The 19,303-nt window shown below is 45.4% G+C and overlaps 3 protein-coding genes and 1 pseudogene across 3 annotated transcripts; all 4 read left to right on the plus strand.

Annotated features, from left to right (window-relative positions):
* The first annotated feature begins 4,463 nt into the window (after positions 1-4,463).
* Positions 4,464-5,522, plus strand: LOC129612155 (uncharacterized). Its single transcript, XM_055525660.1, has 6 exons — positions 4,464-4,497; positions 4,539-4,628; positions 4,717-4,898; positions 4,987-5,136; positions 5,222-5,318; positions 5,374-5,522. Exons 1-6 carry the CDS (start codon positions 4,464-4,466, stop codon positions 5,520-5,522), a joined length of 702 nt encoding a protein of 233 aa, XP_055381635.1.
* A 5,034-nt stretch (positions 5,523-10,556) lies between these two features.
* LOC129612158 (probable 18S rRNA (guanine-N(7))-methyltransferase) lies at positions 10,557-11,733 on the plus strand (annotated as a pseudogene).
* Positions 11,734-11,805: 72 nt separating this feature from the next.
* Positions 11,806-12,946, plus strand: LOC129612156 (ATP-binding cassette sub-family B member 10, mitochondrial-like). Its single transcript, XM_055525662.1, has 4 exons — positions 11,806-12,360; positions 12,433-12,444; positions 12,529-12,640; positions 12,771-12,946. Exons 1-4 carry the CDS (start codon positions 11,806-11,808, stop codon positions 12,944-12,946), a joined length of 855 nt encoding a protein of 284 aa, XP_055381637.1.
* Positions 12,947-13,579: 633 nt separating this feature from the next.
* LOC129612157 (uncharacterized) lies at positions 13,580-14,739 on the plus strand. The gene is made up of 4 exons (XM_055525663.1): positions 13,580-13,814; positions 13,862-14,007; positions 14,114-14,512; positions 14,563-14,739. The coding sequence occupies exons 1-4, from the start codon at positions 13,580-13,582 to the stop codon at positions 14,737-14,739; spliced, it is 957 nt and encodes a 318-aa protein (XP_055381638.1).
* Positions 14,740-19,303: the final 4,564 nt, after the last annotated feature.

The following is a 19,303-nucleotide window of genomic DNA, read 5'->3' on the forward strand; positions in this document are numbered from 1 at the left end:
TGATTTCTTCTCTTGCTGGTTGTGCTCGCATTGCAGCAAGTCCATGTTTTTCATTCCGTCACAGCTTGCGACAACTCCAACAAGCGATGGCAAAGCACCTTTCATGGGAGATGCTCCTGGATGACAAACATCCGCTCCGAAGATAACAAGATCTTCTTGGAAAAGACGTTGAAGTGCATCACTCGTTCCTGTTATTCCCAAGTCATGGACAGAAGAGTCGCGAGTTGTGCTGTGACACAATCCCCCTTCCTAAAATTTGGAAAGTCAGAACATCAGATTTCAATAGAATATCAGCATTTCAACAGACGCACGAGTTTGAGATTAATCTTGGCCATCACATTGCTGAAGTGTTGGCGTATTCCAGTCTCCTTGCCGTTAAGAATTGGAGTGTTTTCGACGACTACAAAAGAGTTTCATCAACACAAAGATAAAAGAAGGGATTCATACCCAAATGCCCACTAGGAATCCAATTTTCGAAGGTCTGCTTCACTTTAGTCCTGACTTCAGTGATGAATCGCTTTGGGACGATAAACATCACGAACTGCAAACAATAGGGCATGAAGAGTCCATTGTCCCAATCGAGCTGCAATTGTCGCAAAATTCCTACCTGAGCATTCGGAAGATTTTCCTTCATCAGGTCGTAGATGGTCTGGATCGTATCTGGAGAATACCGAAAGATCTTCACCGGTGGATCCAACGTCATTCCTCGTCGTTTTGCCGCAGCTTGCATTTCTGGCATAAGAAGCAATGTGTTTGAAATTGAGTGTCCATATTCACCTTCAATGACCTTCTCCACTGGCTCTGCGGTACGAAATTTATCCGATGGCGGCCACGCAATTACCCAGTGTTCCAACCTTTTTGCACGAGCAAATGGTTGATCCGAGGACTCCCAAGATCCTGCTGCCACATCCGCCAACGCCTGTTTGGACAAAAAGAACAGAATAATGGACGCATCATCATCCAGCTCTCACTCCTGCGTATTGCATCTTCGGAGGAGGAAGCACGACTGCTTGGACTGTTCGCATCTCGGAACCAGCAGTAATCCCATATGCATCCAAAATCCGGTTGTTCTTGTATGTGCGTTGAACGAAGTAGTTGATTAATTCGCGTCGGTCTTTCGGCGGCATTGCCATTTGATCATTCACGCAACTTCGAGCAACGTCATCGAGTCGTGGACCAGGATTCGTTTGGAGTTTGACCGAACATAGCTCCAGCGGAAAGCATGTTCTTTTCTGGGCATTCGTGCAAACCAACGGCCAGTCATCAGCATGTCGAAGATTGACAAGCTTTCCTGAAAAAGAAGAAAAGAGGGCGATATACTGAACTTTCAAAAGGTGAATATCGTACGAAAGTGATCCTCCACGCTGATCTGTCTTCCAGTAGCATGATCCTTGAATTTATTTGTTCTTGCAGTCGTTTTAAGATCGATAAATGCGATCTGATAAACAAGGAGTGGAGGTCGTTTCAAGTTTGAATCTTACTTTCTTCGTTTTTTTATTTTGTTGAGGGCTGGATTGAGGAATTGTTATATCGATCTTAATCCCAGTCAGACTATTCAGAGCTCGTATTGCATCGTTGTCACGCGTTTTCATCAATGCCGCAGGTGTCAATCCAGTGGCCTTCTGAAGCAATTCGGCTAGGGGTTGTCTGGTTGAACAATACAACATTATAACTCGCTTGACATTTTGACCCACGGCCCAAATACTCCAACGGATCCTTGAGCATTGATGCAGATAACGGGTTCAAGCGTCTCTCTCCCGTCTTCACCAATTTTCTTTACAAATTGGGACACTTGAAACAACCCGTAGCGCAAAATCCTTCCACCCAGTGACCGAGCTGAAAGGAGATACATTGATATCTTGATGCGGGGTGAGGCGTACCTGAGTGAGGGTCATTGGAAAAATCGAAGTACTTTTCAGCGACCAGCGGAAAGTATGATGCTCCAATCATCTCAGCACTAGAAAAAAAATTCATTTAAATCATCGAAAAGAAGAGAAACTCACGATTGAAGGTTGGCCTCTCGCCAAACGATGTTCAAAAGTTGATCTGAAGTCTTCTGGCTTTCCAAAGTGTCGTAGTTGATCTGACACGTTTCTTGCCAAGCCACACTGACATCGAACGAAGCTCGACCGATTTTCACCGTCGTGTGAAGATCCATCTTCCTGAATAAAGAGTCAAAAACAGTAAAAGCGGAAGAATGCACGGAACAATCTCACTCCCTCGCAACCAGGATCTTCTGGTCGTCGTAGCACCATCTGAGAGTCATTTGGACGTAAGAAATGCATTTGAGACAACCCATAGAACTCCATTTTGAGCACTTGAGTGTTTGCGACTAACCCGTGCCAGTTTCTTAGTGCTGCAGTGAGCACTTCACGACAAACTAACGAGCAAAAAGAGTTCTCTCTGATTTCAAATGCTGATCGCTCTCTGATCTAAATTCCTGCGTCTAGTACCTGCTCGTTTTGGCATTTGTGGCTCTCCGGATATCGATAGAACGGGGCTGGCGTGTCGACTACCACCTTAGTGATTGAACAGAAGGAATTTCTGGCTCATCCGACGAAGAACCACACCAACCTTGCACCCCTCTTCCACCCCTGCCTCTCCCTCTGCCTCCTCCGGATGGTTTCTCAGCGATGCTGGATTGCGGGAAAGGTATATTGGTGCAACGGTGTCTAACAATGAGCATACCGCACGTCATGACGTTCCAGAGATCGGATTCGAACGGCTTGACTGTTCAAAAATATGAACCATTTCGTTTTAGGAAACGGTGTCTACCTGAACACATTGGCCTTAACACGGACCAATCCCAGCTCTTGAGCGACAGGTGCTGCACCGCCAAAAGAAGTAGAAACGTCAGTGGCTTTTACACCGGCACTGAGAGTTGATATTTGAGAAAAGCAATCACTGCCAACAATACCTTGATTTTCGTTTCTGCATATCCAGCTCTTTGGCAGTCTATTTTTTTTTATTTTCTCAATCTCACAAAAAAATTATGTTCATATATATAAAAAACAAGAATGGCCGGGGACCAGGCACTATACTGCATGCCTATTCGGGTTTGTAAGCATGCCGTCTTAAGGATGAACCCTCTACCTTAACCCACTACCTAAATATTTTGTATTCAACTGCACAGCTTATTCAATTTGGTATATTGTACGCCCTGAAACAGCATGTATGATACCGCAAGAACGAATGAAGAGGAACCAGCTCCTGAGGCGAAGAAACCTCGTAGCGGTGGTAGTAATTTGATTGAAGAGCAAGAGGACAACAACAGACAGACAAGCCTTACAATAATGGGTAGAGAAGGCCAAAAGAATCTAATCACTCCAAGGGACAAAAGTCACAAACAGCTTCATTCCAAGAATGTGCTGCGTTATCAGAATCAATTCACTCATCACTTCACTCCCCCCAATATTTCGGAAGCGAACGATCTGCTTTCACGGCTATCTCCTGATCAGCAAGCGGTCTACGCGTTCTTGTCAGATGACGTCCAGCAAACGTTGCTCGATGAGGGACCGTTCCACCCCTCTTGGAGCTCTACTACACCACATGCGACACAACCGCCGCCGCAGCAATCGTCGGCATCACAGACGCTTCGACCAGCTTGGATGAGAAGAAACTCAATTCAGTTTGATCCAACGCAGTTTTGCCTTCAAGACCTTGATTTGAATGTTGTTCTTTTGCGTGGTATGTGATTCTCATTGTTTCACCCGTCGTGACCCCTCTTCCTGTCAACCAGCTGTTTTCCTTGATAATCTCTCCGTTGTTGATATTTGTTTGGCGAATGGAGCAGATATTGAGCACAGGTAGCTTACAACCTAATCATTTCCACAAACCGATTCATCTATGAATTGATTGATTGATTTCTCCTCACAGAGATGAATCTGGAAGAACTGCTCTCCATTATGCCGCAGCTGCCGGTCTACCTGGAATGACGCAATACGTCATGACCAGGCTAATAAGTAAATAATCAACAACCCTCACTCAACTCCGTCTTCGTCCTACTCGCATCCTTCTCTCTAGGAAAGAAGGTCCGGACTCCCGACGATGAAACGTCTCAACCCGTATCATCCATCGAGCCTGTGACTTCAACAGATTCATCAGAATGTCCCACAAGCAATTCATCCGCTGAGCGATCCTCCGCTGTAAGCTTTTTGTCAGGCTTGTTCGAGATGAACGCTGAAATTGAATCAATGGGCGGTTCCTTCTTCAGCCTGGTATCAACGAACGCGATACTAAAAGTTGGACAGCCCTCCAAATAGCAGTATGTAAAGATTTTGTTGACGTAGCAAGAGTGCTCCTTTCCCAAGGCGCTGATATCAACATGCTCTATAGTCACAATTGTTCACCATGCAGAGAAGCCCCAGCGCATGTAAGTTTGTCATGCATGTGTGTCCCAAATCATTGCAACTCGTTGCAGAGCAAGGCCATTCATTTCGCAAGCTATTAGAAGCAATTTTGAAATGTTTCAGTTATTGCGGCAATGGGGGGCAAAAGGTACGTGTCTGTTTTGTCGAAGCACATTTTGTTTTCCGTAGCGGATGATGCTGACGACTCTGGTCGCCATCCATTGCATTATGCAGCAGCAAGAGGACGTATTGATTTTATCCAAGAAGTTGTCGCAATAGGTTAGACGACGTAGTGACACACGATGAAGCCTGTTGATGATATCAATCATCTCACTATTCGATCATTTACTTTTCTTGATCTTTGTAGTCCCAAACTCTCTTTCCGCTCTCGATCGTCATCTTCGCAGTCCTCTCCACGTCGCCTCACTAAGAGGTTTCCCTGATGTTGTTAAATTATTCGCTAAGGAGGATCCCACTGGTCTCACACGAAGAGACATATGGGATTTAGACAGTTACACATTAGCTGTAACAGCAGGCCACTCAGTTACTGTAAGCACGCGGTTTAATGAGCTTTGACTTTTTGTGATTGTTGTTATTTCCGTTGTTGATGAGATGTAGCGTGTTTTTTTTTCGCCAGGCTCGGGTTATCAAGGAGCTCCTTCAAGAGAGAGGAGTCGAAGTAGCAGAAGTTCAAAATAGGAGTTTGTCTCTCACAGTTCCAACTATCCAACTAGAACTGTCGCCATTAGAGCTCACAGTGCTCGACGTTTTGGTGACTGGTCTTCACGTGAGTTTTCTAATTTTGCTAACATTGTGTCATTTGTGTGTTTCTGTAAATATTTGTCTGTTTCTCGTTTGATCCTAATTCGTAGGAAGTGGAACGGGAACAGCTGTCTCGCTGCATCCGTCGTCTTGGGTCAGAAATGTGTCTTTCGCTTTATAGAACAACGATGGAGATTCAGGCAAAAGGTTTGTTTCTCTTCAACTCGCTCGAATGTCCATTTTGTGTTTCTATTTTTAACAGGAGGAATTCCAACAAAAGATCGATCTCGAGGGAAGACAGCTGGCGGCGTTTTCTTGGGATTGATTCAAGAGAAAGTTCGTAATGGTGAAATTCATAAAGATCATTGGACTTACATTCGCGCTGTGAGTCTCTACAGAGCAAAATATTGATAAACTTCGGCGCCGTCAAAACACATTGGCCAATACTGTGCTAGCGGTGCACTGGATGAATCAACAATCATCCTCTATAGGTCGTTGCTGAGCGGGAACGAGCCAAGAGAAGGACTCCACAGGCGGGACATAAAAATGCTGGAAGTAATCGAAGGCAAAGCCTTACTGAGGACAGTTTTAAGCGGTCGGGAGAAATCCGCATCGAACAATTATGCGTCAATTAGAGGAACGATGAAATCAAAGCCGTCCCACACGCGTGTCCAGTTGAAGAACCCCCCGCTTAATATTCAACTGGCTCAACAACAAGCTCAACAACAACAAGCTCCTTCATTTGCCCGTTCTGTTTCGCCTTTGACGAACAGAACACTGAAAAATGAAAGATCAGCTACATCACGTCAACCCATCGCTTCAGTGTCAAGACCCATGCAGCGCAATCAAGGAAGCAGCAATAAATCCGCGATGGCGCAAGAGCTGAACGGAAGCTTAAAGAAGACAGGAAGAACGGCAGGTATAACAAAACCAGTCGGAGAGAGAATTCAACCCATAGTGAGTGGCCCGAGAACGGAAGGGAAGCCAGGAGCATTTGCGGAACAAAACTCACGGGGATTTCTTGTTGGAACAACTTCGACGGATTTACGGTTTACAAGCAAACATGGAAACAATGAGAATCTCGATGGCATGGATTCGTACAGAAGGCTTCCAAAACGAACAGCGAAGCGTAGGTTCAATTGTTTTATGTTATGGTCTAATTGTTGTGGTCTAAACTGTAGAACAATCAGGAGATGGGTGGAAAAAAGTTGATGGGGGGTCTCCTCGTGGTGAAAAATCGGCAAATGAGCCTGCGGTGTGAAGCCCAGCTGCTGAGCAAGACACCGGTTGAAATCCTAGGAGATGAACTATACTAAAAAAAAGAGTGGCGGCGGCATTGGCAAGAATTTCGCTCTTGCAAACTTTGCCGCCAGACTGGCTTTAATGGACGAATAGTTAATTTTTCAGCTGGTGGCTTGTATCCGAAATTCTATCCGATTGGATACTTTCTGCGGTCTCAATGTAACAAAAATTTGCTATTTTGATCATCGTTTAAATGACTTGAGACGAATACTGTAATACGCATAACATAGAATGAGCAATAAAATATAAACAGCAGTGAAATATAGACAACGGAAGAACGAGATCCGTGGAGATCACCCTGGATTCTGATTGGAGTGCCAGTTTGACTCCATGAAAGCTTCCGCGAGACAGATTGAGCCGCGACGCGGCATAGGACGGAATTTTGAAACAGTTTGCTGTGGGCGAAATAGAAGAGAGAACATTGGAAATCCGCATGAAGAATGAGGATTGTGCGGAAAGTCATTCATGTAGGACAGGCCGTAGTATTGTGGAAGATTGAAAAGCAGAGGCTGAGAAAGAGAGGACTGTCTTGAAAAATCGGTGTGCACTCCATCAGTTTGAGTGAATTTGAAGTCCCATGTGGAGGGAGAGTTGGGCGTGGTGGCCGTTGTGGTTCCTGTTGCGGCGGATCTTTGTTGTTCGGCTCGGTCTGCCAAAAAGTTTGGGAGTCCTGCATGTTGGTTATCAGACATGGGAAGGCCCAACTCCGCTAAACATATTGATAATGCGCGACTGAGGCATCGTTCGTCTGAAACAGTTTGACACATTGATGTTGAGTAGAGTGAAGGATGGGACCCGCCGTATTGGTCTGGCAGGCTTCGATTCAGAGGCTGGCTTGACTCTGGGGTGCAGTTGAACCTGAAGTTTGTCTTGGCAGCCTCGGGCATCGGGCCCTCGAGTTCTGGTGGAAAGCGAGAAAGGTTGGACTGGAATGATGAACTCGCAGGTCTGTCAAGGTAGTCATATTTGCGTCTCGATTCCGTCGGTTGCTCATTTTCTGGAATTTCTGAACGAAGAAAATGAAGATGAAAATCGTTTGAGGCACTCGTGAATCATCTTACTCTGCATAACAGTTCCGTGGATGAGCGGCAATTTCATGATTTTTTCATAGTAAACCTGCCTTTGGTTGCTCCGTCCTCGGCACGAAGACTCGAGGTCCTTGAAGAAATTTTCCAATTTAAATTCAACAGTGGAAGTGATCCTTTGAGGGTCCAGCATTCTAAGAGCCTCAGGGTCGCAGTCCTCCACAGATTCTCTCACAAATGCCGAGCAACGGGAATCAAGAACGATGGGATTTCTGGGCGCTGCCATGAGGGATAAGGCGATCTTGTCTCGAGATGCAAAGTCCCGTTTCATCTGAAGGATAGTTTTTCCAACGAGTTCAATTCGGAGTCCTTCGTAGATAAATGGATGCCTCAGTGCTTCGCTTGGTGAAATTCGACTGTACGGATTTGGGTCAAGCGCTTTCTAGGAGGGACAGATCCGAAAAACGAGGAAAACGTGAGCGATGTCGCAAGGAGCACTGACTGCACTTACCATTAGAAAATCAAGGAGAAGTCCCCGCAAGCATTTTTCCGCTTTCCGTTCCTCTTGGCTTAATGCTTCAGCATAGGGAACCATGGCAATAGCCTCCTGTAATGACGAGAACTCGGTGCTGCAACGGAAGAAAAATCAAAACTAAGGGCATAAAAAATTCATTGCTGACCTTCTGGGAGGGCGCTGAGACGAAGAAGCTGATAGAAGCTCCCATTTAGATGTTCGAGAGAAGCCAATTCTTCGTTTAAAAAAGAGTGGAGTCCTTGGAGATCGCTCTAGCAGCCAGTCTGGTGGTTGACCAACGGCACGAGTAATTTTCTGAATTTGATCGAACTCATCAGCAGCGCTAAAAATTGGGATTCCCAGGAACAACTCTGCACAAATGCATCCCAGACTCCAAACATCGATTGTACTCCAAAGCGGTGCTCCAAGAATGACTTCAGGAGCACGATAATACCGGGACTGAATGTAGCCCGAAAATGAGTCTGATTCAAAGCAAGAAGACCCAAAGTCAATGAGGGTGACTGGGAGATAACCGTCCAGCATGGAGAGAATAGAAGAAAGGTTCTTATTGAGGGGGTGGAACGGCGTCTGTGAAGGAAGGTGGAGACAGGATGTTGGATTCAGATGGCGTGTCCAAAGGGTTTAAGAAATCTGGAGAAGTTGAGGGGCGACGGACGAACTGGTTTCCGAAAACGTGAACAGCTTCGCCTTTCGGTGGAGGAAGGCAAAACCTAGCAGCTTCACTTCTGCAGCTGATCATGATATTTTCCGGTTTGATGTCGCAATGGATGATGCGAGAAGCTGCCAATAGATTCAAGACCTCACAGATTTGAGCACATACATGACGAATTGCAGGAAGAGGAAAACTTGCAAACCCTCGTTGAAGCAACATTTCGTAAAGATTTCGTTGTAGCAGATGCACCACTATAAAGAGGTGGTTTCTGTAAAAAAAGAAGTCATGAAGACGGGTGATGCGGAGTTGTTCGCTTGAAGGAAAGAGGATCTTCAAATGAAGAATGCTGCGAACTTCCATAACGGCTTGAGTCAGATATGCTGGACGGTTTTTTAATAATTTTCATGGCGACCCAACGTTGAGGTGTCCCTGCCATCGTGCACTCCACACATTTGATCACCTGCCCGAATGCTCCCTTGCCGATAAACTCTTGAGCGACCGTAATAACAATGCAATTCAGGGCGCTCAAACACTTCACCCCGTCGGCAAATGTAGTCGTTGTCCCAATTGTCGTAACCGTGGTTCTTCACCCCCTCAGATTGTTTGATCAACGGCTGAAGAAACGTGGATTTTTCTCCATTCCAAGCCTGCGAAAAGGGGCAACTTCTAAGCCATTCAATTAAACTATTAGCAGATCTCAAAAAAAACAAGCAATCCATAAGAATGAGCTCACATCGCGATTCGGTAGGCAACGAGAAGATTCTTGCTCCATTTCCGCTTGAATTGAAATGCCACTTCGGTGCCACGGATGATTCGGAAAAATGGAATCTTCTTGAAGTTTCTTTTGATTAAAACGCTGAACGAAACTATCACGTCGAGGAAAGGATGGTGTCCACTCAACGAAATTTTTTCCGACGTCGGGGCCGCTTTGCTGGACTCAAATGTTGCGGAATCGAACATGGGCTCGGAGGAGATTTTACCTCGTCCTGTCCCGATGAGACTTTTGCATGGGGCGGTTTGTCCATGGGCAGAATTTTCTTGACGAGTGGTTTTGGTTGTTCGAATTTCACTTGATGTCGTCTCCGATTGTTTGACAGATGCTCGATGACATTCTGCTTCCTTTGCCCTTGATTTGAGCCAGAGTAAGGATTTTGATGCTCGCAAAGGACGTTGTAAAGATGCGGATGCATGGATGAGGCCCTTTAAGTGATGTTTGGATTAAGCTGCGCCGAAAATATAAGCGAACTACGGAAAGAATGAAAATTGAGCAACCAACGAGAAGTGGGAAGAACGCGTCCGAGACGCTTCAGCCCTAGAGAATCGAACAAACGGTGGCCCCAGTGGCGGGGAACGGGAGGAAATGCACGAACAGCTGAAGACAAGGTCAAAAAAAGATCAGAGAAATATCGCTGGAAACACATTGAGAAATTCATTAATAAAAAACGTCACATTGAACGAGAAATAACGTTGTTTGATGCTCTAATAAGCAATAGGCGGGGAACTGCAACAGATCGTGGAATAGCAAGAAGAAGAAGGGAAGAATGAACGCATGAGTTTTACGAACAAAATCAATACTTCTGCCAAGACACTTGCTCCTGACGTTTACTTGAAAGGAACAACCGAGAAAAATTGCCCAGGCGGACATCAAAACAGTGAAATGTTGAATTGGCGCAGAAGCGACAAGCTACAAGCGCATGAATACTTCACTGATTCATCTGATGGGAACAACACTTTGTTCGAGCTGGAGTTCGCGATTTGTCGCCAAAGAAAAAGATGCCCCAACGCAGATAGATATCAATAGATGATGCGAAGCTGTCATTTTGGAAAGAGAGCCATCTTTACTAAAAAGTAGGTGTTAAGACATCTTAAAAAAAATTCTCTAACAATGCAGAGCGGGACTTTTGAACAGAATACCTGGTTCGCCCGTTAAAATGAGTCGGCCAGAGTACGTGGCTCCTCCAGGGATAGTAAGTCCATCTCGCTGTCGTTGTTTGCTCTTGCGCATAACTTTTTTCTCTTATTTGTCAAACTTCGTTTCTCACTTACAAAATTTTTAATTCTCAGTTTTATAATAATGAGGAGGCATCAAAATACACATCTAACTCCCATATTATTGATGTTCAAACCAAACTGACGGAGCGAGCTTTAGAACTGCTTGTTCTTCCCCCCAACCAGACGTGTTTGCTTCTTGATCTTGGATGTGGGTCCGGATTAAGTGGTGGATGCATCGCCGAAGCAGGGACACCATTGGATCGGACTTGACATCAGCGAGTCAATGCTGGATGTCGCCAAACGAGGAGAGTGTGAAGGAGATCTGATTCTCTCAGATTTGGGCCAGCGTAAGCGTGACCATCCATTCAAGCACCTGATATCCTATTTTCCCAAGCAATGCGATTTCGGCCTGGAACTTTTGACGGCGCCATAAGGTAGTCTCTGCAGTGCTAGCTGGTGCAATGTTTTTCTTCTTTCAGTATATCTGCGGTTCAGTGGCTCTGTAACGCGGATAAGAAAAGCCCATAATCCGTATCAACGTTTGGTTACTTTCTTCAAGTGGCTTTATGCATCACTCAATAGAGGTGCAAGAGCTGTGAGTTTGACAAACCACTACGCAGTTGGTAGGTTTTTTATTTCTGTGCGTTTTAGGTGCTTCAATTTTATCCAGAGGGAGCAGAACAACTAGAAATGATCACCTCTGCAGCTCTTCGAAGCGGATTTGGAGGAGGGCTTGTTGTAGATTTTCCAAATTCAACAAAAGCAAAGAAGTGAGTTATTCATGACATTTTTCGGGTCTAATTTTTCTCATTAGGCACTTTCTTGTAATATGGGCGGGCTTTACTGGAGTGCCACCGGTGCTTCCAGAAGTGAGCGATTCTCACATCCATATTTCGTTTCATGTCAAGTTCTTAGGGGCTAGATTGCGGCGTTGCTGACCAAGAAAGGGTAGCCTTTGTTGGCCGTGAGTCTCAAAAAACCCATGGCAGGTCTGCAAGGAAGCAGGTAAAAGACCGAAACTGGATTCTCAGAAAGAAAGAGGGCCAACGGATTCGTGGGAAGGACGTCCGGCCGGATACTAAATATACAGGGAGAAAAAGGAAGGAGAAATTTTAGACCGTCCCCCGTTTTTCCTCCTTTCTCTTCTGCATAATTGGTTTTTCCTTTTTCTGATACCTCGTTCAAAAAATGCGGCGCCTTTCGTTGCGGACTGGAGCTTGCGTTCTGAGCTCGCTGAAATCTCCACACCATCGAATTGGAGTTCAAAGTATTGAGGGGCGACGACTATCAGGCATACGAGTATTCACATCTGGAGCTGCGAGAACCGATAAAGTTCCCCAATGCTCCAAACAACAAGGATGTAACTCAGAGATTGAACCATCAGACAACTTAAAAGAAGAACATCAAAAATGTGATCAGGAGGCTAAAACGCCCAGACAATCAGATGAAGAGCAACAGGAGCGTAAAACGGCCTCGCAAGCTTCACTAGCAACACTTTGGTCGATCTTGAGTCCAGAGAAAACGCGTCTAAAATTGGCACTGGGATCTCTGATAGTTTCGTCGAGCGCAACTCTAGTGATGCCCAAGCTGTTTGGAGTCCTCGTTGATGCATTCAATACCTCTGGACTGGGAACCACAATGTCCCCCACTGAAATTGGGCTGCATCTGGTCGGAGCTCAATCAGGATATTTGATAGCAGCCATTGTTATTGGAGCTTTGGCCTCAGGAATGCGCTTGTTTCTGGTGAGTCGAAAAAATGAGAAGGAGAGGCTGTCTCTAGACTGAATAAATCTTGATTCTGTTTTTTTCTTTCAGTTGGAAAGTTCGGTATGTAATGATGGACAAGAACAGTAAAGAGGCTATTTCTCTGGACGAAATTTTTGAATAATGCTTATGATGTGTTTCTTGCAGTCAGAACGAATTGCTTATCGATTGAGAGTTCGTCTTTTCGACAGTTTGATGAACAAGAAGATTGAGGTTTTTGACAGAATTAGAACTGGAGAATTGATTAACAGGCTTTCAGGTAAATGTGTTGATGGTATAGAAAGACTGATAGTTGCTCAAAAGACATCGCCTTTTTGGTGTGCGGTCTTGATACCCGGAGATTGTTACAAAGGCAATTCTTTCCAAGAACGCTTCTTCAACTTTTGTAGGAGATGTTACAGTTACGTCGCGTGTCCTTCTCGATCTCTCATTTGGTATTCGGAATATCCTGACTGCAATTGTTGGGACAGTCGCTATCTTTGCAATTGTACCAGCACAACTTGTAGCTTCTCTTGTGGGTCCTGTTGTTGGGATTTTTGCCCTTGGAGTGGCTTATGGGAAGTGAGGAGAACTTCGATCAGTTGGTTTGATCACGATTCCAATTTTCAGATTTGTGCGCAAATTAGCTTTGCAAAAACAGGACCGGCTTAGCGATACAGCTGCCAGGGCTGAAGAGAAGCTGTCGAATATTCGAACTGTTCGCTTATTCAATGGAGAGAAGCTCGAGGCCCGAGAATATCAAAAGGAGGTGAGAACGCTTTCGAGAAACGTTCAATCGTACGGTTTTCCGACAGATGGACGCTGTGTACAAAGTAGGATTCTTGAATTCTTTAGCCGTTGGAGGGCGCTCCGCTATTTTCTACGCTGCTGGAGGCTCTCTGCTTTTGCACCTCATTTATAGATGCGGTGTTCTTATCTCTGCTGGTACGTATCAACTCGCCCCTCCGAACAAAGTGCTGCGGTCTTCAGGTCTCGTCTCATTGGGCGATGTGACATCTCTCAGTGAGTGTTGTTTCTGCCTTATTCGCTTTGGGAGATTTTCGTTTCTTTTATTTTGCAGTGCTCTACGTGCTCATGACCGGAGGCTCGTACCAGGGTGTCATCACTGCATACGGAGACGTACAAAAGGGTGCGTGTTGTTTTTCGGTGGCCTGTTACATTCTTCTAACTATCAGCGTTGGGATCCTGTCAAAAAGTGATGGAATTGGTTCTCGACACAAACGATGACGAAATAAGATCGCCACAGGATTTCAGCTCGTCTCTAGAAACGGGATGTTCACAGAAAGAGGCTCCAATATGTTTCGATTGCCAACCTCTTAATGGGAACATCGTTTTCAAGGATGTTTGGTTTGCGTATCCATCCCGACCGCAGCAAGACGTCTTACGAGGATTCTCGTTGGTTGTTCCAGAGAACTCGGTTGTCGCTGTTTTGGGTAATGAGACCTTCAAATGATGAGTATTTTGTAGGGTTCATTATTAGGTGAAAGTGGAAGTGGGAAATCAACGCTAGCATCTCTATTATTGCGGTTTTATGACCCAGCAAAAGGAACAATCGAAGTAGGAAATGTTGATATCTATAAGCACCCCCCAGCCTGGATAAGATCTCTGGTCGGAGTCGTTAATCAAGTGAGCATTTACAATCGGGATCCCATATCGGAATATTAACTTGTAGCAGAGGATGCTTAGTTTATGTTCTTTTTTATCTTGTTACTCGTTTCTTCATTGATTTCAGGAACCGACTCTCTTTGCTATGACAATAGAAGACAACATACTTTATAGCAAATTGACTCATCAAGCTTTGCACCTTCCGACATCCAGGGACCCTAAGAATGAAATGTCCAAACTGCTTGAAGCTTCTAACTGCGTTGAATTTCTGAAAGCCTTCCCCGACGGATTATCGACATACGTTGGCGAAAGAGGAGTTTCACTCTCAGGTATACGAATATCTGCATATTTCGTCATTCTTGCATCTCTCGCTTGTCGAGTTCAATCTCTGTTTTCAGGAGGGCAGAAGCAGCGAATTTGTTTGGCACGCGCGCTGGCTCGGCATCCTCGTTTTCTCATACTCGATGAAGCAACGAGCGCCCTTGATACTCGATCAGAAACAATTGTTCACCAACAACTACACCAAGTAAGGAGTGAAAATCGAATCCATACGAAGTCGTTCTCTTGAAAATTCAGGCAACTAAGAATACAACAACAATTATTATTACGCATAGACTATCAACACTGAAGTACGCTGACTACATTGCGGTTCTCGCAAACGGTCAGTTGTCCCAATTTGGAGCGCGCTCTGAAGTATTAAGATCTCCGGGGGAAGCTCTTCATCGAATCCTCTCGTCGCAGTCGGCGACTTGATAACGGAACCGAACTTTGTTTGTGAGACGTCTTTGCTTAAAATTGAATTTTAACGCCGAGAAGTGAAATTGATGCGATAAATCTGCGCTCTTCGTTTTTCACCAAAATCGTATGGGCGCCGCTTTTCGATAAACATCGATCGACAGACATTTTCATGACGACTTTTCGATTCCGTTGAACTAAAACCACGATGACATTCCTTACAGAAAATCTGAAACAACAAGAATCGATGTCGTTAAAGAGTCATACGCTGCCTCAGCAACGGCCTCATTCTTCGAGATACGCCTACCTTCAAGTTTTGTTCAGTCTTTCCAGTCGTTTCGGTGAATCCCTTATTCGCCGATTCTTCTTGTGGCGATTCAATTGGGACTGAAGTTTGTCGTTGTAGGATCGATGTCGTACTGGGTCGCCGACTGGTGGGACGTTCTGAATAAGACTCTGCACTTAGAGATGTCGTAGGGAGGGGCCTGTCATCGATTCGCTCGAATTCAGATGTTCGATTTGGTGGTGCGGATCGGGCCAAGATCAGGGGATTTTGAGACCGCTGCAGGGATCGACCTGTTATGTATTCCGTGTCTTGTTCAGAACGGCAGTTCGCTGATGCGTCTGGTGAATAAGAATCAATTCGGCTTGTAGGGACAGAGAAGGAGCCATGGAGCCTCTCTTGGTGATGTGGGGTAGGATCCCTCGGTTGAAAATTCTGACGTGAACTTGGTTGAGGTGAACTGTGTCGATCATCATCTTGAAACCGAGGAGTAGAGAACGCTTCGGGTGGAGATGAGAATCCCATTGCATTAAAAATATGGGAAACTGATGTGGGACGCTCAAAATTCGGAATTGAAGCATTAGGAGCGACTGAACTGCTTTTGCCGATGGTTTGCAAGATGCTCCACGGCTGTTGCAATTGAAGAAGATGCAGCGCCTGGTAGACACGCATCGAATCAAGTACGTTGCAAAGAGAAATTTTCAACTCAATGGAAGGTTCCAGAAACAACGCTTCATTCGCTGAACGTTGCGAATGTGGGCCTCCGTAGTCAGCCTGGTCAAAACGGCCTCTATTTGTAAATGGATATCCTGAAGATCGAACATTCGGCTGAGAGTTGACTGAGCAAGTTGGAAGTGGGTCTTGGAGATGATTCATCGTTTGTCTCCCTCCATGTTGGTCCTCGTGTCTTAAAGTCAAGCGGATCTGTTTAAAATTTAGAAGTCAGCTTCTTGCTTTTGTCGATGGGATTCGCTATCTAAGTCTCATTTGGTTCACTCACCCATCAAATATTGATGAAGGACCTCAACTTTGGTGGAATTATTTCAATTGTTGTAGAAATTCTCTGTGAACTTTTTTTAAACTCGTGAAAAAAGTTGGGATCCTTTTATTTGTCGGCGGTTCATCACAATTCAAAATACCCATGGGCGTTTCGAATGCTGGTTGTGATCGCGGCATGGTCTAAGATTTCAAGACTTTGGAAGTCAGAGTGGGGTTGAAAAGCGGACGTACATGTGGGGTTGAAAAGCGGACGTACATGTAGGGTTGAAAAGCGGGCGTACATGATGCAATCTCAGTCGATCAACTGTCGTTGCCGGCGCCTGAACCCGTCTGTTCGCACAGAATGCTTATGACTCATGCGAATCTGTAGGCTTCTCTGAGTCTCGATTCCATTTCCGGGTTTTTCCTCTATAGAAACTCAATCAAATTTTATAAAGAACTATGTGTTCGTCTTCCGCAACACCAAACACAGACCAACAGTCCTCTTCTCAACCAAAGACCTCTGGTGACGCTTCGAGGCAAAACTCTTTTCAAGACGACAACAAAGAGGTCAGAGATGTCAGTGTAAGTGTCAAACAATTTCCCCATTTGAGCGTCCGAGGAGCTTACCCGCTAGAAGCGACGACGGCCTCATCTCGTCGGACGATTCGAGTATCCCAACCGTCGTCACGGATCACGACACAGCTCGCGTCAGTCAGGCACCACAAGGGGGGCATCATGTCGCATTCCCTTCGAGGAGTCTCGAGGGGGAACGTTGTGACGTCGATGATGCCTTCCCTCCACTCAAATCCTCTTTCTGTAACATCGCATGTTGTCCGTTCCGAACAACGCAACGAAAATCAAACGACGTTTCGCGGAACGTCAACGACCTCAATCGCGACAACTTCTCCAATGGTCTTGAGAGCAACAAGTGGGACAATCGCGATCAGTCCTGATGAAATGCCGCGTTATGTCCCCACGAGATCGACGTCGCCGATATTGACCACAGCTCAATCGCTCGAGCCAAGTGCATTCAGCAACATGGTGCGTCATTCAAGCACACTTAGCAACATGGTGCGGCATTCGAGCACACTTAGCAATGTTGAGCTTGCGGCCAAAACGCAAAAGTCAACCACGTCAACCGCGGCAAGTCTTTCAGGAAGTCGACTTCTTCATAGCAGTGAATCTCTTCCTGTTGATGCTAAAGTTATATCCGAAAGAATTGAAGAACATGAAATTCGTGTTCCAAAGAAAATCATACGTGAAAACGTTGTCGAAAGAGTTGTAGTCATTCCCGAGATTATTCGACACGAGGAAGAGATTGAAGAAGTTGTCAAGATCAAGAACAAAATAATCGAAGTTGCAAAGTGAGAGATCGCTATTGGGATCTTATTGTTTGAACATGTTGTTGTTGGGATATCTTATTGTTGGAGTATCTTATTGTGGAATATCTTATTGTTGGGATTATTGTTGGGATTATTGTTGGGATTATTGTTGGGATTATTGTTGGGATTATTGTTGGGATTATTGTTAGGATTATTGTTGGGATTATTGTTGGGATTATTGTTGGGATCTGGTTGGGTGGGATGTTCTGCTGTATCATTTCGGTATCCCTCTGTTCCTCTTCCAGGCCCATCACTCGAGAAACGATTGTTGAAGTCCCAGGTGTGGCTCTCTCTGATTGGGACTCCTTAGTGATACTGTTCATTATTGTAGAATACGTCTACGTTGATAAGCTCGTTGAGGTCCCAGAGACGTTGATACAGGAAAAAATCCGTGAGTGTTTGATTCGGTGCAACACCTGAGTTGTTGATGTCTGGGTTTCTGCTCAAAGGGAAAGGCGTTGGGCCTTTTTTTGCTTTGAATTTCTATTCGCATTTTACATACCAGTTCTCGCGCATGCTTCCAATGGTTTCTACAAATAGATCTGGTGTGTTCTTCCAGGAGAAGTCCCAAAAATTGAAATTCAAGAAAGGATTCACGAAATTCCAAAAGTTATAACGCAGGAAAGATTCGTTGAGGTAAGCGCACCGTTCGCTTCTTTGTTCGCTTGAGCTTGATGTGGTTCTAGGTACCTTCCATTGAATACTTAGAGGTGCCATTTGAAACTGTCGTCGAAGTTCCTGAAGTGAGTCATTAGGAGTGATTCCCTCAGGGCCTCATACATCAGCATTTTCAGAACAAATGCAAGTCTCGTTTCCATATTGCAGATTCACGAGCAACTCGTTGTGAAAGAGATTCCCGTTCCTCAGTACGCGCAACGGTGGTTTGGTTATGAATTGTTGGCTTGATTAAGGGTTGTGGGTTTGAGTGCGTGCTTGAGTGCGTGCTTGAGTGCGTGCTTGAGTGCGTGCTTGAGTGCGTGCTTGAGTGCGTGCTTGAGTGCGTGCTTAATTGTGGGTTGAAGTGTTTGGGTGTGGGGGTGAGTGTGGTCGTCACAACTCTTCTTCTTCCAGATACGTCGACAAACCCACTCCCCAGCATGTGGACGTTGAAGTTGCAGTCGATGTAGTGCGCCACTATCCCGTTCCCGTTGAAGTATGTGTAAGGGTTTTCTTTTCTGTGACTGGCATCGTTCACGCAGGCGATAACTGAACTTCATCTGAAGCTTCCACTGATTCGCCCTCGCTATAAACAAGTGAACATTCCTCTTTATGTTCCCCGGTTTATTGAAGTTCCAGTACCGATCGAAGCACTCGACCAAGAAACAGTCTTCAAGTGTGAGCACTACGCTACTTGGTTAGAATCATTAGCAGAGCATGACGCGCCAAGCTTAGCAGACGTTGAACGGCTTGGTGCTGCGTTGAAAGAGTTCAATGCGCAGGAGGCGATGAAGCAACATGCGGGCCTCGTTCAGCAACGGGTCGCCTCAATGTCCCATACAACATCTTTTATCTCGACAAATAGCGGAACGAAGTACGGCGACTCTCTTCTTTTCGCTGATGTGGATCAAGAAGCCGGTCGACGGACAACAGCTAGTGGAGAGAACAAAAACCATTCGGTGTCTGCCTCGTTTTCTTCGGTCATGCCCCGGTCGATATCTGCCTCGCAGTCCATCCGTTCTGCGTCCGCTTCTGCTTCCATGCCTCCCATTCAGATTCCTCCCACATCGATAGAAACAGTTCCCACCGATGAAGTATCAAAGGTGGTCCTTCTCGATAGGGAAATGGGTGTGGGTCCTGCAGAAACGGAATCGCCAGATCCCGAGGCAGACGTGGGAATTTCCAACCGAAGTGCTTCGAAGATTGAAGATTTGGAAGACGTTGAGCACGAATCATCTAATGAAAGAATTGTTCCAAATGAAGGTGACTCTGGAAAAGA

The sequence above is a fragment of the Condylostylus longicornis genome, unplaced genomic scaffold (genome assembly GCF_029603195.1).
Source record: "Condylostylus longicornis isolate FDR11 unplaced genomic scaffold, ASM2960319v2 ptg000060l, whole genome shotgun sequence".
Lineage (NCBI taxonomy): Eukaryota > Metazoa > Arthropoda > Insecta > Diptera > Dolichopodidae > Condylostylus > Condylostylus longicornis.